We start from the raw sequence: 24849 nt of genomic DNA on the forward strand, positions 1-24849 counted from the left end.
CAGCCAAAATAATATTCTTTTCTTTTCTTCCCTTTTGCTAACAAAAGTTTTCTTAGAAACGTATTAATTAATATCTTCCAACATGTATATTTTGTGTGGAAAAGTCAGAGCTGAAACAGAACAACCATCAGCCATAGTCTGACTGAAGCAGGGAGTCTAAAAACAACGGAAAATTATCTTTCCATACATGACTAGCATTATTCCATTTTGCAAACTGGGCAAGCTTATGAGCAGCCCCGTTATGAGCCCTTTTCACGTGACTGAAGGAGCAACTAGCAAAAGAAGATTTTGCTCTCTGTATTCCTTGAATTATATGACCAGCTACACCTCCACAGAGATCCTGCAAAATAGCTTGAATCACAGAAGCAGCATCTGATTCAAATACAACGTTGGAAATGGCCAGCTGTTGAGCCAAAAGGATGCCTTGCTCCAAAGCAAAGAGCTCGGCCCATTCTGCTGGAAAACACAAAGGCAGAGCCTTGCACAGCGCCGCGACAACTTTGCCTTCGTCGTTACGCACAATTGCACCAACCCCGGAGATGCCTTTGCCATCTAAAGGTGACGCGCCATCTACATTCACCTTGAAAAACCCAGGAGGAGGGGCCATCCAGCCATCATTTGAACTTTGCTTTGTAGAACAGAGAACATCATTGGCTTCATGAAAATCTTCTAGAACACTTCTCGCCAAATCCCAAACCTGCAGAGGAGAGAGACCCTTCTCATTATGCACTAACAAATTCCGATTGTGCCAAATTGCCCAAGCAATAGCAAAAAAATATTCTAAGTGCTCAACATTTGGGCTTGTACAGAAATTATGCACTACGTCAATGAAATTCGTAGCATTAACAAGCAACATCAGAGGGCAGTCTTGCCATAGAGACCATACAGAGAGAGCAAAATCACACAAGATTAACGTATGAGTGAGACTTTCAACTTCTTCCCCACAGGCAGGACAGTCACAGCCCAAATGAATTCCTCTTTCTGCCATTTTCAGAAACACGGGAAGGCCATTTACACAAGCTCTCCAAGAGAAAATCTTAACCTTTGGAGGGAGCTTCAATTTCCATAGTTTCTTCCAAATGATACTATTTGAATCCCCTGAGGAGCATTCCCCCAAATCCTTATCCGCCTGAAGCTTAGCAGCAATGAAGTATGCACTTTTGACAGTGAACACCCCTCTTTTGTTCCCAATCCAGATAAGGGAATCCGCTGGCAGATTTTGACTTAGGGGTATTTTAAGTATAGTATCCGCCTCAAAAGGCAAGAAGAGCATCCTTACCACATTAGGCTTCCACCACTTAGTCTCTTGGTCAATGAGAGAGGAAACCATGGGGAAATCTCCAAATTCTTTTGGAGGGGAGATAACTTTGAATGTGGAAGGAGTAGGGAGCCACTTGTCTTCCCAAATGTGAATTAAACGCCCATTTCCAACTCTCCAACGGGTTCCGCTCTTAATGACTTCAAGACTTTGGAAAATACTTCGCCAAGTGTAGGAGGGGCTGCTGCCAAGGCTTGCATTCATAATGTCCTCTGATGGAAAATACTTTGCCTTTAAAATACGGGCTGCTAAGGAGCTTGGGTTTGTAAGAATCCGCCAAACCTGTTTTGCAAGCAAGGCCAAATTAAACGCATGCAAGTTGCGGAAACCCATACCACCGAGGGATTTAGGCTTGCACATTTTCTTCCAACCAACCCAAGCAATTTTAGCTTCCTGCTGTTTCTGGCCCCACCAAAAGCTTCTCATATCCCTTTCAAGGTCTTCACATAGGCTCATAGGGAGAAGGAAACAACTCATAGTATAAGAGGGGATGGCTTGAGCCACGGCTTTGATTAGAATTTCCTTGCCTCCCAATGAGAGAAGCTTGCCCTTCCAACCAGCCAGCTTTTTACCAACCTTCTCTTTTATCTCCGCAAAAATTTGCTTTTTTGATCGACCAATTATTGATGGGAGACCAAGATACTTTGTATGCCGAGAGTCATTCATAGGCCCCAGAATACTAAGGACTTCATCCTTTCTCTCTTGAGAAGTGTTAGGGCTGAAAAATATTGAGGATTTCTCGGTGTTGATCTTTTGCCCTGAAGCCGATTCATATATTCTTAGAATTTCCTTCAACTTGTTGCATTCAGCACCATTGGCTTTGCAAAATAGAAGGCTGTCATCGGCAAAGAAAAGGTGGCTAATTTTTGGGGCTCCCCTACTGATGGATATTCCATTCAACTGCTGGCATCTTGTCGCTTCATTAATAAGAGCTGAGAAGCCTTCAGCACAAAGCAGGAACAAATAAGGAGACAAAGGGTCTCCTTGTCTGAGACCCCTAGAAGGCACAATGCATCCATGAACCGAACCATTTATTATGATCGAGTAGGTTACCGAGGTTATGCACTTCATCACCAAGCCAATCCAAGTCTCATTAAAGCCCATCCTCCTCATAACCTTGTCAATAAAAGACCATTCCACCCTATCAAATGCTTTGCTCATATCCAACTTTGCTGCCATAAAGCTATCATTCCCGCCCCTTCTGTGTTTTATATAGTGCATTATCTCATAGGCCACCAAGACATTGTCAGTGATAAGTCTGTTAGCCACAAAAGCACTTTGATTCTCTGAAATGATATATGGAAGAATAGCTTTAAGATGGTTAGCCAAAGTTTTTGAAATAAGCTTATAAACAACATTACAAAGGCTGATAGGTCTAAAATCAGTCATTCTCTGAGGATTCTTGTTTTTTGGTATAAGGGCTATATTAGTATTATTTATTTCAACCATAGGCATATCAGAATTAAGTACATTCAGGACTAGATTAATTACATTATTGCCTACAATGTTCCAATATTTTTGAAAGAAAAGTGCAGACATACCGTCAGGGCTTAGGGACTTAGTTGGGTGAAGTTGCTTAAGGGCTGCAATGACTTCTTCTTTGGTGAAGCTTCTGGAGAGCTCCATGTTCATTTCTTCTGTTACCTTAACTGGTATGAGATTGGTTACTTCCTCAATTTGGTTCGGCCAAGAAGTAGTGTAGATTTCCTCCAAATAGGATATAGCTGCCTTAGCAATACTATCTTGATCATCACACCAGCTATTATGTTTATCCCATACACCTAAGATATTATTTTGCTTCCTTCTTTCCGAAGCCCGAGCATGAAAAAACTTCGTGTTCCTATCTCCCTCATGGAGCCAATGGGCTTTCGACCGTTGACACCAATAGATTTCTTCACTATCAATAAGATCATTAATGTCTTTCCTCACCTGATTTATTTCCTCACCCAACAGGCCATCCTTATCCATCTGAACCAGATTGCTAAGCCTTTTCCTTTTCTCCTGTATTTTCTTTGGGATTTGCCCGAAAGTGGCTGAGCTCCAAGCCTTAAGATCCATGGCACAGGCCTTCAAGGCAGCAACCATCCCTTCCGCCGAGTTCACATTGCCTGCATTGCTCCAAGCAGCCTCAATAATATTTCTACATTCATCACTTTTAGCCCACATAGCCTCAAAATGAAAGCGGCGAGTACGAGGCTGTTTGGGTACTTTAGGGTCCGCTACAAATAATGCACAATGATCAGAAGTTGAATCAACTAGATGATTAACTCTAACCTCGCCGAACTTGTCAATCCAATCACTGGTTGCAAAAGCCCTATCCAGCCTCAAATACATCCTGCTGTCACCAGACTGCATGTTACACCATGTAAAATCCGGCCCCAAGTATCCCAAGTCTTTAAAACCACAAGTATTAACCACATCTCTAAATTTATCCATTTGGCTCTGTGACCTTACCGCCCCACCTGACTTTTCGTCCATTGATAAAATCTCATTAAAATCTCCAAAACAAAACGAAGGGAGCTGAGATTGATTCTTTAAAAACTCCAACAAATCCCAAGACTGCTGTCTTATATGAGTTTGGGGGTGACCGTAGAAGCCTGTAAATCGCCATTTAAAATTCGAGGTCTCCTCTGTGATAACAGCATCAATGTGATGACTGCTAAAACTTTTGATCTCCAGGTTAATTTCTCTTGCCCACAGGAGAGCCAGCCCCCCACTGTTGCCTTGACAAGGGACAAATAAACCATTTGCAAACCCAATTCTTTCCTTGATTCTCTCTATTCGTTTTTTCCTTGCCTTAGTCTCCGAGAGGAAGACTATTTTGGGATCCCAGCACCGCACCAAATCATGCAATGCTCTAACTGACCGGGGGTTCCCAAGCCCCCGGCAGTTCCAACCTAAGGAATTCATGGCTTCCGGCGGTGCTGCTCTGCAGCCACCGCCGATATATCAAATTCGTCATGGATACCATGAGCAACACTTTGAACACCAAAAGCAACATCATTCTGAACACAATTATCATTGCCATTATTAACTCCAAGAATAATACTATCATGAACATCATGAACAACATCAGCAATAATACTACCATGAACACCATGATCAACGTGATTCAAACCTTCACATTTTCTTTTCCTAGTTGAGTTATCTAAATTTTCTATTTTCCCTTCTGTAAATAGCAAAGCAATTTGACGTTTTGTACCTGAAATTGGGCCGATAGCTTGCTTCTCTTTTCTTTGGGCTTGGCCTTTCTCCCGTGCTATTCTTTTGATTCGGCCCTTTCCTTTTTGGTGCTTAATGACTTCTTGGGCTGCTGCTTGGTCTGCTTTTGCTTCTTGCATTTGGGCCCAATATCGTGGCTTTTGTGGGCTTGTGACTTCAGCATTGCTTTCCACATTCATAGCTGATAAACAGCTACTTTGTGACGTGCTTCTCTCTTCGAACCTCGTGACCAGATCAGACGCATTTAGTTGAGTGGGAATGGGACTCTCTGTACTCGCTTCAGCTTTTTGACTTGTATCCCACATTTCATTTTCCTTTATGTCTCCCTCAGACCTGACTTCCGCTGCTTGCCGCGCTTGAGTATCTGACACGCTACAGCTCTGATTTTGAACTGACTTGTCCACTATTTTTGAATTTTGAAAACACCCACCATTGACATTTCCTTCTCTGCAACCCGCCGGTGTAACATGTAGAAAATTTTCAGCAGTGGTCTGGCCTTCACTGCCATTAACATCTTTTCTTGCACTGAAGTTTTTACTACTGAAGTTCATTTGCTTTGCACTTCCACCATTGAAAGCTCCATTTGCTTTTAGCCACTCTCCATATTGCTTTGGCGTGTTTTGCCAATTTGCATGAATTCTGTAGTGCTTGTCATCATGGCCAAGCAGACCACACAGATAGCAGAATGTGGGAAGCCTTTCGTATCTAAACTTGATCCAAAATTTTTCACCACTCTTGTTAACTATATGCCCTCCTCTACAAAGTGGCTTTTCTATTGGGAGATCCACTCTAATGCGTAGGAATTTGGCTTGATCCGATTGACTGGCCCTTTTATCAACCTCTATCAAACGCCCCAGACTCCTTCTAATGTCCTGTCCTACTTCTTCCGACATGAGCTCAAATGGTAAGCCCCATAGCTGAACCCAAAAGGGAGAGTGAGTAAATACAATATTTGCAGCAGTGAGGCCTTTCTTCCACCTACAAAGAAGAAGCAAATTATTCTCAAAGTTCCATGGCCCACTGTTTTCAACCCAATCACGCTGGTAGCTGGAGCCAAATTTAAATTGCAAAGTATTGTTCCCAACATCTACTATTCTCAACTCTGATCCCATCTTCCATGCTGCCTTCAGTGTGTTTTTCAGAGCTCGCAAGTTTTGCTGCCTATCTGAAAGTAGTCTTCCAAATAGGCTTAATGAGCATTCTTCCAAAAGATCATCCCGACTTTGCGCAGAAATTAGGATATCCTCTGTTTCCTCCTTAGTCAAGCAGAGGTGTTGCAGCTCCTCAATGATTTCTTGCTCCATTGAGGAAAGGTTGTATTGAGAGGGTATGGAAAACCCCAAATAGGGGAGCTAAGTTCTCTACCAAAGGGAGAGGAGAAAATTCTCTTACAGAGTGAGAGAGAGAGAGACTCCTACACGGGAGAGTTCGTCACTTGCTAAACTCTATTAAGTTTAATTAGATATCTAATTAGTAATTGGTTTAATTATGGTTACTTAATCTAATGATAAAATGAAAATTGAAAACATTGAAAAGTAAAGGCCGGATCATTTTTATAAAAGAAAGGCCCAAATGTTTAAAAAAAAAATGAAAAGGCCAAATATGTATAGGAGGCCCAAATATTTATAAATTTTATATTATATATAAAATATATTATAATATGATTCGGTTCGGTGCATTCAAACCTGCCACCGAAAACCGAACCGAATATTTTGGATTTTAAAAATTCAAAACCGAACCGAAAATTTGGCAACAATTTAGTCAGTTTCGGCTAGTTTGTTCGGTTCGTCAGTTTTTTGTACACCCCTACTCAAAACCCAAAATTGAAAAAAAAAAATTGGCTCCAATATCTCAAAATCGTGCCCCACATCTCATTACACAATTTTTTTTCACTTTTTGGTGGAGCCCACAACCTGCACAGGTTAGAAGGTTGGTTTTCTCTCGCGCATGTCCTCTTCTCTCTCCTTTCACCTAAAACACTGTTTTGTTTTCCTATCTCTACAGACACACACACACCGAATGTAAGGGAAAGGTTTGTGGTTTTTCCTTTTCCTTTTCCTTTTTCTTTTCTATACTTCTACCTCCATATCCTGAAGGCCCATCGCCTGCAAACAACATTACTGAAATATCAACATTTTCACAAATGTCACCAAAACTATTTTATAAACTCATCAAATACATAAATAAAGAGGCCTTAATTGCTTTAATAGTGATATCTTCAAATACACAAGTCATCTTTTATTCATGTGAAAATACTGCGAGAAATATTTAATACACAAGTCATCTTTTATTCTTTTCTAAGTAATTTGAGATTGGTGCCATCTACAATGAAGGTTCTCATAACTGTTCTAGTACACTAAAGCTCTACTACCCAACTCCTATTTTGTCAAACCAAATCTTTTCTTTATTATGAGTAGTATTCATGTGTGATGCACAAATTGATGAAGATTTATATATAAGTTAAAAAAAAAAAAAATATATATATATATATATATATATATAAGTAAAACTGAATTACTAAATATAAATAGTAATAATAACTTGTAAAATAGCTAACTAATTTTAATAAATAAAAAATTACTTTATGTTATATGATAAATGCTGATTTTTTAGGCTTTATTAGTGTTTATCTACTTTTATATTTTAAAATTCTCTTTGTGCTTTGTATTAATTTCTTAGTATGAGATCTAAAATGAGTTTGATCATTCTTAATTTTAAATTTCATCTTTTTGATTCTAAATTTTATTTGGGTTATGTTTAATCTATGGATTTTTCCTAGATATTCTAATTAAAAAATCAACATACTCACAAACTAAAACACAAAATCAAAAAAACACACAAAAGAGTTCAAAATTTGACATTTAAAAAAAAATAAAAAAAATAAAAACTTACCTAAGAGGAACTAATAACTTAAATGGATGTCCCTTGTTTCACTTCTTTCTAGTAGACTTACTTTTGATATGATATCCATGCATGCAAATTCATAAACTAATAATAATACGTAAGATGAATTTATGAAAACAAAACTATTATATATACAAATACATAAGCGTAAGTTGCATCTTTGAAAAAAAAAAAAAAAAAACATGGTGGTATTGTGTGAGATTTAATTATAGTAGTGGCTTATTGTTTAAGAGGAATTGCATGAAAGACCATAAACTTTGAAAATAATAGACTTTTAGTTGGATTAGAATTTAATTTTCTGAAACTTAGGTGATAAAGTTATACCTAAATTAAAATATTGTTAAATCTTATCTTTTGGCCAAGAGTCTTTAATTTTTATTTCTTCAATAAGATAGAAATTCTACTCTACTCTAACATAACTATATATCTACTCTAACATAACTATATATGTGTGTGAAGCTTGAACTCCAACCCAAGAGCTTTTTAACTTAATTGGTTGGAATAGGCACCTCCTGACTTATCCTCGTTTCAAGAAAATATATCCTAACATTTAACAATTAATATATCCAAAAAATTAATTTAATAATTAATAAATGTTAATATGCAACTTGAAAAAAAAAAAAAAAAAAAAAAAAAAAAAAAAAAAAAAAAAAAAAAAAAAACCTAAGTCTCAAGACTCTTAACAGAAAATTGTAAAAAGAACCTGAATCATGGGCTGGGCTTGTTAACTGAGCATGGATCTGAACTAGGCCAACAAATTGGACCAAACTGCTCCTTTCTTCTCCCCGTTCCTCTTCTTAATTTTTTTTTTAAATTATTAAATCGGGTCGGGCCTTGGCCTTAATGAGCCTCTTTGGACCCGCGAGCTTAACCGACAAAATCTCAGTCTCAGGTACTGGGAGATGACTCGTCAAAACGGCAAATGCACGAGAGAGACGGTAGTCCGGCGAAGTTTTGCAAACAACTTCGCGGCAAGCCTCTGCCCAAACGGCGATTTAGTTATGGCGAAAAACCCATTTTAGTCTCTATATTTTCACACGATTCTCACTTTGATCCCTATCTTTTATTTTCACCTTTTTTTAGTCCCTATTTAGAAAAACGCTATCTATTTAGTCCTTTCCGTTAATGCCCTAACTACTAAGTTGTCCAGGCCATCATCTTTTTGCCAAAACAGACCATCATCTTTCTCTAGGAAAGTTGTCCAAGCCTGTGATCTTGTACTGCTTATTTGTATAAGCAAATTGATAGTTTGGTCATGCATTTCTTGTACTATGTAGGTGAAAAACACCAGCTTAAAAGCTCTCTCTTATTTTTGGGTGCTATGCATTATGTAGCGGTGTTCTGTATTTGCTGAAGATCACCTAATTCCAGGAAATTAGGAGCTCTTCTATTTAGATTCAAGTTGTAATTTATGTTCAGTCAGCAAAGAGCTAGAAGGCATAGACTACACAGTTGCATGTACAGGAAAGTTATATTGCTCCAAAAGCATAACATAAATACTGGAAAAGATAGAAATTTTTGGGGAAGATTACTAATAAATTGCCTATTCGAATCATTTTAAGCTTGAAATTAAAGAGATGAACTGATATATAACTTGCAGAAGAAGATAAATATTTTTCTTTCCCTAATGGATCTTAAAAAAAAAAAAGAAGAAATCATGATTGAGGAGAGTAAAAAGAGTGGTGCTCAAGATCTGATTGGAGTAGGGCTACCTAGAAGGAAACCTGAAATTGTTTTATTACTTACCATAATTCTGAATATCTACCAACATTTTAATTTTTAGTAAGTATAACTATATCCATTTAAACAAGAAATTAAAATGTATTAGCATAATTTCAATATCATTTCTTCGACTTCTTGCCTACATGACATCTATGGGTAACTCAAAACTCTTTCAATCTTAACTCACAAACATGACACTCAATTATTACAAATTTCCAATACACGCAATGGTCTACTCACACTCTAATAATGAACATACTCTTAAACTTGAATTTTAAAAAAAAAAAAAAAAAAAAAAAATGATCGGTGCTTTCACACTACGAAAATGAACAAACTCTTAACTCACTCAATTTTCAAACACAATCAAAATGGCCACTTTGGGCAAAGGCCCTTATTTTACCGAAGCCACCCAACTAATAAGGATGGAAAAAAAGGCAGCAAACTTGATTGGGTTTGGTGGTCATCCCACTCCAAAGCATCCCACCATTCTGATTTTCCTTTTATTTCTTTGATGATACCTGCATTTTGGTTAGTAAGAGGCAGCCTTCTGAGACCTTTGCACCTCCACACGTCAACCTGCTCCAGGCACGGCCACGTCTCCTCGTGTTGCAAAGAGTTTTGAATTTGGGAAGGTTCCCCAATTTCAATTGCCGTAGTTTTGGAACCATAGGATCTGGAAATATGTTCTGCCCTGATTCATTTTTAAAGAGCTCCTTTAAGTTCTTACAATTGAGTACCTTGATTACTTCTAGGTTTGGCAGAGTCTGAATGAAGTCACCACAGGAGAAAAGATATTTCATCTCAGAACAGAATTGCAATTCTATTGATTTTAGGCTATGAACTCTCACCCCAAGATGACCAGCTAGCTCTGAAATACTATTTAGGTTTTCTATACTGGAGAGATGAAGTTCCTCCAGGTTTGGTAGTAGGTCACAGCGGGCAGCACATCCTCCTCCCCGCTCTAAACTGGTTGGACAATTTTTAATAAAGAGTGACTTTAAACCAGCAAAGCTGGCATCACTTTCAATGAAGTCTTCAAGCATTTTAACCAGTCCTGTACATTTATTTAATTGCAGAGAACTTGAATTACCCCAGAACCACCCAATCCATTCTCGAGAGAGAGAAAGATTAAGATTCCCGATAGAACACCCTTTTTCATAAATTGTAATTAGGACGCTGCTTCCTTGTGCTTGGTAAAAACAAAGTTGAAGATGACTCATTCTATTTATCCAGGAAAGATCTTCGGATTTTTCCCATGGGATCCCATTCAATGAGATTTTTAAGTAATGTAATCGATTAAAGGATGATTTGAGCTCTTCAAAAGTTGCCTGTCCGTCTTCCTCTCCCTTCAAACGGAAACAAAAGTCACTATCCCACATAGATAGACTTTCTAAACAAGACAACTCGGATATAATTCCAGGTTGAATGCTTTTCAGTTTTCTAGTGTTGCCTAAGTTTAAATGCCTTAGCTCACTCAGGTTTTCAATCCCTCTGGGCAAATTTGCGATGCCCGTGAGATAAAGATCAAGTTCTCGAAGTTTAGTAAGCGTTCCCAGTGAGGGTAGTTCTTCAAGATTACTGCAATAGCGAAGAAGAAGAACACGGAGATCTCTAAGTTGAAGTAGAGAATGAGGCAATGACCGGATGCTGGTTTTACTGAGATCCAATACCTTTAGTGCTTCAAACCCTTGCAGGAATTTCTCAGGGACCGTGTCAAGGGCATCATTGTCTTGGAGTAGCAGAACCGAGGCCATTGAACATTGTATCATGCAATCAGGTAGCCTTGTTATGTTGTTACCCATGCTTCCACAACTCGACCTTTGTCTTTTTTCTCATGGCAGCTCCCACGGTGATGATGGCTAGTGGTAATCTGCAACATTCTTTAACAATTGCTTCTGCAAATGGTCTAATTTCTTCCAGATGAGCCACGTCCCCTGCCTTTTGACAAAACAATTGCCAAGATTCTTCATCATTTAAGACATCCATTTTGATTTCAACATTGGTTGTCATAGTACTACAGACTTCCATAAGTCGAGAAGTCAATATGATCTTACAGCCTTTATGAACTTCAGGCCTTGGGACACCCAAAGTGTCTAGATCAATTTTCGTCCATACATCATCTAGAATGAGTAGAAATTTTTCCTCGTTCTTAAGCCTTTCATAAAGCCGTCTAGCTTTTCTTTGCTCGCTTTCTTCCATTTCTTTCTCCAAATTCAATCTCTCAGCTATCTGTGTCTGGATATTTTTAATGACCAAATTCTTGGAAACGGTGGCCCAAATGACGATGCCAAAAGGTTGCGTAGGATCATCCACGAGCTTATTGTTCAAGTTCTTCACCGGAGTAGTGTTGCCAACTCCTCCGAGTCCCCAAATACCAATCACTTGGACTCCATCAGCGTACAACGCCCTCATAGTCTCGTCTAATTTTTTTAATGCTGTTGTTTGACCTTGAATTGAAGGGCCAGGAATACACTCCACTGCTCTGGGAACTCTAGTAAGACAAACCACACGAGAGTCAAAACTTCCAGCTACAAGAAGAAGCCTTTTGATCTCTTTCAGAGTTTCTTCCACTTCCCTGCTCGCTCTATACCGCTTTCTGCAATTTAAGAAACATCGAGAAGGCTTTTTGTTGTTGACCATTTGTCCTTGAATTGCATTGACTCTAGGCTGAAGCGTTTCCACGTCCTTAAGCCAAGTTACGACTTGAGCTCTGATTTCGCTTCCTTCTTTCTCTGCTGCTTCCGTTTCACGTTTGACTTCTTTAATACGATCCGTAAGGCTTTTCATCTCCCCCTCAACAGCAGCAAGATTTGAATGCAAATTAACAGTGGTCTTGGTCTTAGAACTGACACAACTACAGAGAAGCTCGCTAGTTGGTGCCACTAGTGCACCGAAACATGCACCCACCGCTTCCATGCCGGAAATTTTGCTATGGGAGATGCCGGAAGCTTAAAATAATTGACAGCCAAAGAATGAAAGAACCGCAGAAAATACAAGTTTCCTGGCACAATGATGTAAAGAAACAGAAGGAAGAGACACACAATGACTCATTGTTGAGAGGATTACCTTCTTTCACATAAATTATTTAGCATGGGTCCAAATTTGGGTCCCATAACCTCAATTTTTGTCTATGATTTTTTGGGTTACAGAATGACTCGTTGGGTTTCACACGTGTTTTGGGTTGGAAAATGTTTGGAGGGCCATGGTCCCCTGGCTTTTAAAAAAAATCCTCCCTAAATTTTAAAAGAAGTTAAGTGCAAATTTTAAAATAATGCTAATGCCCCTAAATTTTAATTTGTTTTTACTTTTTTTATTAGTAATTTTTTTTTACTATATTTATGCAAATAACTCTATTTTTTTTACTAAAGTGTACTTTTGGTCCTCTTAGGGCATTTATGTTTTAAAATTTTTATTTTGACTCATTATTTTTTTATATCTTTTTCATATTTACTTTACCATTTATTTCTATTTATAATTTGACAATGCATATTATGTTTTTCAGTTTTCTGCCTAATGTACCAAAATAAAAATATAATTTTTTTTAATTATAAAATGGTAGAATGGAAATTTCATATATAAACTCATTTATTATAAATCATTAGTAGATCATATTTTCTTGAATTTTTTATGCATTGCATAGGTTATTGATTAGTTATATTAATATTACAAATGCCTAAAAAAATATTTCATAACTTTTTTTTTTCAATAATTCAATTGTTTGAGGGCATACTATTAAAATGATACCATTTAAATAAAGAACAAGTTTGGCTAGGAGCCAATGAATACAACTTCCATTAAAAAATTAACATCAGTATATATTTTAAAAATCTAATTGTTAAATTACATATTTTTTTTATATTTTTAACACACATGTCAAATTCGTGTCAGTCAAATGTTATATATCATTTTATTCATAAATTTATTTTTTTATGCATTTTTTATTTTTTTAAGCATTTGATTGATATATATATATATATATATATATATCATTGATTCCACTAAAAAAAACAATAGCTATTAAAAAATTTAATTTAATATTAAATTTATCAAAATTAATGCCCAATAAAAATATATTAAATAAAAAAGCAATAATTTTTTACAAATTAATTTATAGCAAAACTTTGTTGGTTAAAAACACATTTGCCGCCTATTTTGACTCTCAAAAGAGCATATTTGGGTGTTTCTCACCCTCTTTCCTTAATGCTACTCCTATTTGTCAGATACCTTTAAAAGTATGAAGTTATTATATCTTCAATTGACAAACTTTTCTAGGGTAAGTTTGAAATTAGGTTTAGTGATTATATATTAGACAATGCTCAAACCTTTTAAAATGAAAATCTTTTTTACAAGTTACAATACTACCTTTTTTTTTTCCAGTCAAAAAAGAAGAAGTTTGGGTGTTCACTTTTTTTGATGGGGTGACGCGTGGAGCTATTTTTACTGAGGAAAGAGAAACGTTTTGGAAAAGTTTAATTTGCTGCGTATAAGACAAAAGTACCCTTCTTTATCTTTTAACTCTTCTCAACTTTTACACTCAATTTTCTCTCTCTAGTCTCTCTGCCCTCTTCACTTTCTCCTTCTTGTTTCACTCCTTCTCTCTCAGTCTTTCTCATGCTTCAATCCAAGAAAAAAATAAAAACACCACCACCACATTTGTAACTCATCACAACCAAATCCGTCTCACTCCCTCTCTCTGCTATTTCGGATTCTCTCTCTCATCTCAGCCATGGCCAAACCCTTGAGCTCCATCACCATTTCTGGTAGTGGTGCTCACCTGCGCCACCACCGCTACTAGTAATCGTTGACCTCCCCTTTCTTTCTCTACCTTTATTTCTACTTTTCATTCCTCTCTATTTTTTGTTGTATCTGGGTTGTTTTGGTGACTAGGTTAATTTGGAATGTGAAAAAGCTTGACGATATGGCTTGGGTTTGAAATTTGGGTTATTTGGGTGGATGTTTTGTAGATCCGGGAAAAAAAGAGAGTACAAAACCAAGTTGAAAATGTTAATTAAAGGAAAGGAAGAGGAAAGAACTTTAAAAGGGTATTTCGGTCATGTTGGAAAATTTGCGATTTTGTATGCTCTACTGACACCCTTAAGGGCTGCTTTACCATGCTTTTTTCTACTCCCAAAATGCAACAATACTTTATTAATAAAAAAAATCACTTTCAACGGGTGTTGAACAGCGCTTATTAACAAAAGCCTTTTTGATAAGTAAAGTTTGGGTGTTCACATCCTCCTGCCCTTAATGCTTTTTTATTGGGTCCCCTATTCTAATTGATCTAGCCAAATTTGGGTCCCATAATTCCATTATTTTGTTTTTGTCCTTTTGCTCTTTGAAATTATGTTTTGATTGAGGAAAAGATGGTAGGTCATTAGGGCAATTTGGGCTGTTAAGCCCTCTTTTGTGTTATTTTTAAGCCCAAAAGCCCTCTTTTCTTATGTGCAACTTAATTTTTTTTAAATCAATTTCTAAGTAATATGGAAGTTTTTTTTTTTTTTTTTTAATTGCCCCAGTGTTACTTGGGTTTAGTAAACTAGAGTTACAACGAAAAAATTTCTAGGTTGAAAAATCAAGTTATGTAAAATTTTCAATACCAAGATTTTACACACAACTCAATTTCTCTACAATTGAGTTCTGCATAGAAAATTTTTCCATGTAACTTGAGTTCTACCTAGGAAAGTTTTTAAAGAAATTGCTACATCAATTGCTACCACTTAAGCCTAATTTACTTAAAACTTGATTTTTGAAAAATCAAGGTACAGGTAGAACTTCATTTTACTCAAATCAAGTTGCAAAACAGAGGTCCAACTCTAAATATTTTGAAAAGGGAGATTTTTGGCTTAAAAGCCCACAAAAGAGGGCTAAACAACCATAATTACCTGTCAAGAGTTTTATAGTATATAGTTCAATTAACATCTAATGTAGGATGGAATATGGAGGTTGTTTTTATCATTTGTTATTTTTTTTTTAAAAAAAAAATTATGCGAATTTCTCTATTTTAGTATTTAAGATTTTATTTCTTTGATTTTAGATTTTATTTATAATTTTTGTAGTATAAAATTAATTAATGAATTCATTCATATGACTTATGACTTATGAGAAGTAGTAATTACTTGCTCAATAACCTCAATTATTGCTTGAGCAGTGGAGTGAAACTATTAGAATGGCAGACTCACGTGCTTTGATACATGCACTTAAACAACAGTTTTCAATTTTTTTTTGGAAATACACGTGCGTGAAAAAATGTGTAAAAATACATATAATGTTGTTTAAAAACTAAAAATTGTTATTTGAAAACATATACCAAACACCCCCTGAAATTTTCAAGCTTATCCATTATTTAAGGTGATCAAGGCCATATTTAGGTCCCATAATAACCTCATTTTTATGAGAAATTATACAGTCCTCTGGTGAACCACATCACTTGTCCACAATTCCACTAAAAGACCCTCACTTATTTAAAATTACTGAGTCAATAATTAGTTCCTTTTTAAAAAAAATTTCAAACTCAATAATTTTAAAAATGTGAAAGTCTTTTAGTAGAATGATAAAATCATGACACTTGTCTATCATGAGGACATTATAATTTCTCGACTTTTATTCTCCCTGCCCTTCTCTCTTTGTCTTTGAAATGACATTTTGATTGGTACGTAGTAATACAAGTGGTGTGGTTGATTTCATGGCTGATCTCTTTGTAGAGTCATCACCGACTCTAGACCATTAGACCGGCAGTACAAATTTTCAAATGTGAAAGAGGAGATCAAAGAAGAGTTTCCTTTCTTGACTATTCTTTTGCCATTTTTCCTACCTTTTCAACTAGTGTAGTTTTCTTTCTAATTTTTTTTTTTTTTTTTTTTTTTCCATTTGCTTTTAGGTGATAGCATTTAAAGTTTTGTTATCTGGTCTCTTTTATAAGTTCTATATAAAGTTTAGCTACGGATTGTATGGAGGCATCCAATAGAGAAGTGTTGTATACGAGAACAAGTAGTGAGATAGCATATAAGTGTAAGTGAAATAGCAAGCGAAATAGTGAGAATGGTGTGTAAAATATTCTATTTGATTGTGATAAAATTTATCACAAAGTATTTGACAAGAGACTTGTTTTTTTTTTTGACAAAACTTCCGCACAAATCTCTATGCTCTTTACTTTTCTCTGCATTACTGGAGTACTTTTATTCCTTTCAACTTTTGACTAATCCTATATGGTTCAATGTAAAATGCTAGCTAACATGGAAGACAGACCTCACTAATATAACGCATAGAGAACTCAAAGGACCATGTTAAGCATATGAAATAATGACCTGAATCTTGTTGAATCCAAGTCTTGTTGATCACTAAAAGCCCATAATTACATGCTGGACACAATAACACTCCTGATCTTGTTGTTCTCCTACATTGCTGATCTCATTTTTAGGAGTTGCACACGCTTCCATTCATCAACATTGTTAACATGATGAGTGGAAATTTAGAAAATAGTGTGATACATGATTGTGGATACCATATGTTGTGATTAATCAGTTTAAGCAAGATTAAAGGAGAAAAATATCAAAAAGATTTTACTTGGTTTGGCAACATGACTACATCCATAAAACCAAGTGGCTATCAATTCACTATATGAGAAATTCAGCAAACACAAACTACTAGTAGAAATCATTGGGGCCAGGGATAAAACTGCGTGAAATCTGGTATCATAAAGGAATTGCCCTTGAGATCAAAACTCACCGTCTATGGCTGTGACCTATGTTGCTTTTTGGGCAAATTCTTTTGTTTAACCTCCAAATGATAAAATTTGCTACTTTTATAATGTTCTGTTCTTTATAATCTCCAAAGTAGAAGTCATAATAAGATATTTTAACTCTGGACATTTCCTAGTATGCAATTTTCTAAATTAAGCCTTGTTTGGTGATTTTTCATATTTTGGCCTAATTTTGTGCTTAAAATGAATTAGAAATTTTCCAGGATTCCATAAGGCCCCCCTCACCACCCTAGGATTTCATCACTATATATTGGAGGTTGTAGCCCTTTGCGCATTCATATTATGGAATAATAAAATTTCAAAGAGGCTTTCTTCTTTTCTTAGGTGTTCTCTCCTGTAGCTTTCTGCTTGCATCACTATGTTGTTGGGTTTTTCATCTACACAACTTTGTAAATGGACAAAAATTATTTTCTCAATAATCATTTATAAAGATGTAAACAATTGCATCATGTAATAAGTCTTACTCACAGTTTCTTTATTCTATTAATTTAAATTTATTCTGTTACCGCTCTTTTAGCATCTTATTCAGATGAAATGCTGGACTAATCTCAGGTGTGGGTTCGTATTTTGTTATGAAATGATTATTTTATTGGATTCCTCCCGCTTTGACATGGACCATTTAGATCCTTTAACTAGTTGATCTTCTTCCCTAATTCTTCAGTAGGGGAAGAGGTTTGATTCTTCCGTGTATTCGGGCAAAGCTTGTTCAAGGTTGTCAAAAGTGGTGTAAAGTATTAATTTTATTTATTACTGACTATTTTTTATCAAATACTGTGATTTAGCAACTATTTATTTGATATTGCTTGGTGAAAAGCAGCCATTTTGACAAATGGTCCTCTGTAGCAATAGTTGTGATAGCTGCAGCAGAGCTAAATCCTGAAAGTTTGAGTGGAGGTTAGGTAATAAATTTTTGGAGCTCTCAATTGTTTGGAGGTGAATTTGGTAGAGCTTGTAGAGCCTCAATTGTTTGGAGGTATGGGGTCTCTCTTCTTCTGTGAAGTTCAATCTGGAACTGCAAGTCTTGGGGTCAGTAAAATTAAGTTGGTGAAGTTGTTGAAGAAAATGAAGAGTACTAGAGCAACCTTGATGGGACCATCTCTATTATTTTTGGAGGAGTTTTGGCCAAGAATTCTCACCTACAAACGATTTTCTATTACTTTCAGAGGTGGTATCTGTTTGTACCCAAACATGTGTAAAATATTCAAGGAAATCATTTTCTAGAGCAGGAGATGCAAAAAGAATTTTCATTTAATTACTAACAGCACAGACAAGATAAGAATATATTTGCGGAATGTAAATGAATAGGTTGACTAGAATAGAAACTTCATCCAACATAGAATCTAAAGGTGCCTAGATTTGGAATTACAGTTTGCACTTTTGGAATTTGTCACCCACCAAGATTAGTTTCAAGCCTTTATCTTGTTCTCAATGTTTCCTGGCATAATCAGGCTTCTAACAAAGTTGTGGACTTCAACTATGAAGTGCAACATTCTTTCTTATGTATAAAATGCCATTTAAGTAATAGATCCAGAGTTCTACTTTTTCCAGGAAACATGCCTAGTTTTGTAAACTTGGAACGGCTTATTTGCATATGTAACCTGTTATGTTAGTCATGCATTACTTGTACAATTCACTAAGGAAGGCATCGGTTAATAAGCTCTGTTATCTGTAACAGGTCCTTTATTTATTGAAGAGCACCTACTTCCATGCAATTTGGACCTCTTCTGTATGGTTTAAAGATGTAGTTTATATTTAGACAGAGCTGTAAAGCATTTGTTACATATTTACAACAACAGAAAAATTACTTTAATGCTTTATATACAGAACATCTGCACCCAGATACATACCAAAAAGCAATGGAAAATGAAAACTTTACAAACATTAAACATAAATGACCTGGCCTTTAAGCATGAAATCAAAGAAATGAACAGATATTTAATTAGTGCATGAAGATAAATGATCTGTATGAATCATCTTTGAGAAATAAAGGAAAAAGGACTGAGGGAAAGGGAAGTTGAAAATGTGGTACTCAGCAATGGAGTTGAGGGTAGGTAAGTAGTGATTTCAACAAGCCGCTCAGCAAGTAAAAAATATGCATCTTAATTACAAATGTTTGACTCTATCTCTCTCACATTCCTAAAAATCATTAAACCCAAACTCTTACATAAGATAAGACCTCTTTAATGTTCTACTCTCCAATGTGGGATTCTCTAGAATTTCAGGCAATTTATAAGTTATAACAGACTACACAGATTTCCTTCAACCTGTTGCTCCTGTATCTGTCCCAGTTCACTTCCAGAGGTTCTGAGATGCATTGCTCTCATCCTCAGCTGGATGAAAATAAGGTTGCAGACTTGATTTGGTTCTATCATCATGCAAGTCCAATGTGCTCCACCATTGTGATTCTCCTCTTATTTCCTTCATAATATCTGCACTTTGGTCAGTAAAAGGTGGCTTCCTAAGAAGATTGCATTTGATCACATTAACCTGCTCAAGACACGGCCATGTCTCTTCGTGTCTGCAAAGAGTTCTTAATTTGGGAAGATTCTTCAATTCCAATATCCGTAGGCTTGGAGCAACTGGATCTGGATACATTTTCTGCCTTGAATGATAACTAAAGAGCTCATCTAACTTGTCACAGAAGCTTACCTTGATTACTTCTAGGTTTGGCAGGGTGAGAATGAAGTGACCACAAGAAATAAGATATTTCATCTGGGAACATCGGGTCACTTCTATTAATTTTAGTTTCTGAAATCTCAGCCCAAGATGGCCAACTAGTTCTGAAATGCTTTCTAGGTAGGTCATATCTTGCAAATGAAGCTCTTCTAAATTTGGTAATAGGTCAGAGTGGGCAGCGCATCCTCCTCCAGGCTGTAAACTGCTGTTAGAGCTTGCAATAGTAAGTGATTTTAAACAAACAAAGCACCCAACACTATTAATGACCAAGTCTTCAAGCATCTCATTCAATCCCAAGCAATTTTTCAAGACCAGAGAGCTTGCATTACCCAACAACCACCCGATCCATTCTCCTGAGAGATTTAGACCACTGATAGTCACCCTCCTTTTGTCATGTCTAGTTGGTAAGGAGTTTGCTGTTGGGCCAATGAAAAATTGAAATCTTCTCAATTTATTTATCCAGGTAACATTTTCAGAACTGAGACACGGAATCCTATCCAATCTGATGGATAAGATGAGTAATCGCTCAAGGCATCCGAGCTCTTCAAAAGATGTTTGTTCCTCTTCCACCTCTCCCTTCACACTCAAATGGTAAGCACTGAGAGTCATATCCAGAACCTCTAAACAAGACAATCTGGATATTATTTATAAGGTTGAATTTATTAAACCATCTAATTGGCTTTATTCCGTGCCAAATTTGCTTGTAATTCAGCATTTAGTAACCCTGTATTTAGGTGGGTTTGATGTAAGGGTAGTGAGTGAGATAGAGTGAAGATTGCTCAAGAGTGTGCAAGAAAACAGAGACTCGCGGCTGGGACTCGCGGGTGACTCGCGGCTGCAAGCCGCCAGACGCAGCACACGTGCCAAGCATGCTGGAAGATAAACAGTCATGCTAGCTGGAACACTACAGGACAAAACAGGACAACTGGCCATACGGTTATCTCGCGACTGGATCTCGCGACTTAGTCAAGCCGCGAGGTCAAGCCGCAAGCCACCCATGTTTTTGTAAAACCTGACGTTTCACATTCCTCTCCCACTCCAGTATAAATACCCCTTTTACCCACGATTGAAAGAGAGCTTCTAGAGAGAATTTTGAGAGAGAAACCCTAAAGAAAAACCAGATTGTTTCACCCACAATCTCTACCTTAGAGTCTCTTCAAATTCCTCAACTCTCTTCCTCTCCATTGTCAAATCCTTGAGAGGCATTATACCAAACCTGGTTCTCACCATCATCATCACTGTGAGACAGTTGTTTGGATTTCTGGGAAGCAGTTAGGAAGGAACCAATCTTCATTGGTTGATGCTACGGTCTAGTAGCGGAATCCGGGAAGCTAGAAAAGAAAAAGGTTCGGCCCAACCTCGTTGGAGCAAGAAGCTTGGAGGGCTTAGGTGCACTGGGTAGATTAGGCTTGGAGGGTCTATTGCTGTCCTTGTATCCCAACTGTATTTTCTAGTGGATTGTTTACCGCTTGGAGGGCGGCGGAGAGGTTTTACGCCGAGGGCTTCGGTTTCCTCTTCGATAACACATCGCGTGTTGTCTTTGTGTTTGCATCTTCCTTCCTCTCTATCTTTGCCTTTTTATTATCTGTTGTGGTTTTATTTTGTTATGGCTTAGATAGTATTTAACCAATTTCGTATTATAACATATGTTAAGTTTCCGCACACTAGTTGTTTGACATATTGCTTGAATTGGTTAAGTTGTAATTTGGGGGTCTAAACGTTCAAAAGTGTTTTGTACACGTTTTTTGAACTTTCATTATTCCAGCTTGAATGGTTTTTAGGTAGTGAGTGCGAGATAAATCTAACTGCCTTAAGTTGTTCAAGTTTTCCATCCCTCTTGGTAATTCTCTAATTCGGGTAGCACAGAGATCAAGCACTTGAAGCCTACTAAGCTCTCCTAGTGAGGGTAATTGTTCAAGATAGAATCAATCCCTTAAAAGAAGAGCATGGAGGTCACCGAGTTGAAGTACAGAACTCGGCAAAGACTGGATGCGGGATCCACTAATATTCAGGACTCTGAGAGCTTCAAATCCTTGCAGAAAACTTTCAGGAACTGTGTCAAGGAGAAGATTACCTTGCAGTAGCAAAGTTGAGGCCTTTGAACACTGTATCACACGATCAGGTAGCCTTGTTATTTTGTTATCTATGAAAGAAACTCTTCGGAGAGAACTTGAAAACTCTCCAACTGAAATCTCACTCAAGCCAATCCCTGAACGAACAAGGGATTTACATCCTTCCTCAGGTGACGATGCAATCCATATTGCAACATCACGAACAACGTCATGCATCTTCACGGTGCCGTCACGGGAACCATCTTCCAACAAACATGAGTCCTTCAGATTTTCAATCAAAACAATGCCTCTATTGACTGAATCCTCATAGTCTTGTTCATCTATCAAACCTTCTGCTACCCAGTATCGTACTAGTTCATTTATTTCAATTGAGAAGTCCTCCGGAAACAAAGCACAATATAAAAAACAAGGTTTTATGTTATTACCTTCTAATGAGTCGTAACTCCACTTCAAAGGCATGTATAGCTTAACCTCAACGCCTCCCATACAAGGCACTGACCTGCGCAACTCATTTAACGCATGCTTCCACAACTTGATCATTTTCTTACCCCTCATAGCAGTTCCCATGGTGATAATGGCCAAAGGCAATCCACTACATTCTCTAACAATTTCTTCTGCAAATGGTCTAACTTGTTCCAAACCAACCACATCCCCTGCAATTTGACTGAACAGTTGCCAAGCTTCTTCATAATTTAAAACTTCCATTTTGACTTCAACATTTGTCATCATTTCCCTACAAACTTCCATAAATCGAGATGTTAATATGGTCTTGCAACCTTTATGAACTTCAGGCTGCGGTACTCCCAAAATGTCCAAATCAATTTTCTCCCAAACATCATCTAGAATAAGAAGAAACTTTTCCTCCTTCTCAAGTCTTTGATAAAGTCGAGTGGCCATTCCCTGCAAGGTTTCTTCCACTTTTGCCTCCAAATTCAATCTCTCTGCTATTTGTGTCTGGACCTTTTTAAGGTCCAAATTCTTGGAAACTGTAACCCAAATGACAATGCCAAGAGACTTCACTGATGCACTCTTTAGCTCATTGTTCAAGTTCTTTACCAGAGTAGTCTTGCCTATTCCTCCCATCCCCCAAATACCAATCCTCCGAACTTCATCTACATACAATTGACTCATAGTTTTTTCTAAAGATTTTGATGCAGTTGTTTGAGCCTGAATTGATGGTCCGGGAATGTGTTCCACTGCTCTGGGCCTTCTACTTGGATAAAACACACCAGAATTGAAACTTGCAGCTTTAAGAAGCCTTTCTATCTCTGGGAGTATTTCTGCCACTTCTCTGCTTACTCTATACCGCTTACGACAATTAAAGGAACACCCAGAAAGCTTTCTGCTGTTGACCATCCCTGCTTCAATTGGTTTGACTTTTAGCTGAAGCTCATCGACCTCCCTAAGCCACTCTTTAACATTAGCTCTTATTACTTTTCCTTCTTTCTCAGCTAATTCTTTTTGATCTTTGACATCATCTCTAAGAACAATAAGACTTCTCATCTCCTTATCAAAAACATCAAGTTCTGATTGGAGTTTGACTGTGCTCTTGATCATAGAATAGAGAGAGCCACAGAAAAGCCGACCTGTTGCCGCCACTGCTGAACCAACAATAGAAGCCACCACTTCCATGCCAGATATTGTGAGATGCCAGAAGCTTCAAAAGTTCACAGCCGAAGTGCTGCGGTAGAATGCAAGCTTTCAGAGCCTCTATGGCAGAATGATCCAAAGAACCAAATCTAAGAAAACCCAGGTAAAAATTTAATTCAGTCTGTAAGAAATAAGAATTATCCAAAGAGCTGTCTTCATTGAATTTGACTTTTCATTATCAGTCTATAAGAATTAGCATTCTACTGGGTCAGGTATTACCTTGGCACCTTCCTTTTTTCTTTAAAATTGAGAAGACTACCACTATAATAAGACTCCCACATTGTTGAAAATTCCCTCTCACATGTATTATTAGTCCACTAATAACCCCATAAATTCAATCATTTCTGTCCAAATAGAAAAATTAAATTAAAAAAAAAACCATAAATATTATTCAGCAGACATAATTGACGAAAAAAAAATGTAGTTGACCGATTCTCTCCCTAGTCCTTACTTGGCATCTCCTCTGGTTAGTGTTTTTTTTTTTTTTTTTTTTTTTTTTTTTTTTTTTTTTTTTTTTTTTTTGGGAGCTCTTGTTAGTGTTTCAATAACGTGTTGGAAGGCATTCTCTATCATTTTCAAACTTTTCATTCTTTTGAATTTTCTCACGTAAAAAAGGCGGGCAATAGGCCTGCCCATCTTTTAGCTCAACATGCTAAGTCTGTTTTTAATTTTGAGGCATGAGTTTAGGAAGCCCCCAGCTTTTTAGAAGTTGCTATTGCCTCTGATTTAGGGTGTGTTTGGATACTGTTTATTTTGTTAAAATTTAAAAATTATTCCTAAAAGTACAGTAGATAAAAATAAAAGTTAATTGAAATAGTATAGTGGGGTCCATAAACAGTGCCAAAAAGTGCAGTAGAGCCTATAAATAGTAATAAAAATAAGCTGAATAGTGAAATAATTTTCATTTATAATCTCAATCCAAATGCACGCTTAGCTGCTTGCAACACTTAATTTCTTTTTAATGTTGTGCAGAAATATTTCCCATCAAAAAAAAATATTAGTGGTTACCTTATTATTCATTCATATTATTATGTCTTTGACCAAGACTTCAAGTGTTTGGAAAAAAAAAAATTCTGTTAAATGCAAATGACATATATTTCCCAATTACATGAATTAATTGTAAGTTTAATGAGCATGATTTGTGAAAATTACGCACAACTTGCTAATAATTTTAACTGATTTTACCTCGACCAAGTGATAAATTTTTAAAGATTCAATGTACAAGCATCATGGATAAGCTATGACAATAAATAAATCATGGGTTCCAACTAGTTTAATTGATAAAATTTTTGATGGTTGAATAAGAGATCTGAGATTCAATTACTACCTACACCAAAAACTGATTGGTGTCTTAGTCTGAGCGGACGCCATAAGTTGAAACTCTCTAAAAAAAAATATAACAATAAATAAACCACAACCTACATAGAGACTATATATATATATATATATATATATATACACACACATTTTTTTTTTTAGTAAGAAGAGACTATATATATTAGTTGCACAGCCACGTGATGCGTGCG

The 24849-nt window shown here is 36.7% G+C and overlaps 1 protein-coding gene and 1 pseudogene across 1 annotated transcript; both read right to left on the reverse strand.

Annotated features, from left to right (window-relative positions):
- Nucleotides 1–9463: 9463 nt before the first annotated feature.
- On the reverse strand, nt 9464–12082 carry LOC115956432 (annotated as a pseudogene).
- A 7103-nt stretch (nt 12083–19185) lies between these two features.
- On the reverse strand, nt 19186–23305 carry LOC115957936 (disease resistance protein At4g27190-like). The gene is given in 2 exon segments (XM_031076288.1): nt 19186–20246; nt 21362–23305. Coding segments are annotated over 2 exon segments (2976 nt in total). The 3' UTR covers nt 19186–19214.
- Nucleotides 23306–24849: the final 1544 nt, after the last annotated feature.

This window comes from Quercus lobata, chromosome 8 (assembly GCF_001633185.2).
Source record: "Quercus lobata isolate SW786 chromosome 8, ValleyOak3.0 Primary Assembly, whole genome shotgun sequence".
NCBI classification, from domain to species: domain Eukaryota; kingdom Viridiplantae; phylum Streptophyta; class Magnoliopsida; order Fagales; family Fagaceae; genus Quercus; species Quercus lobata.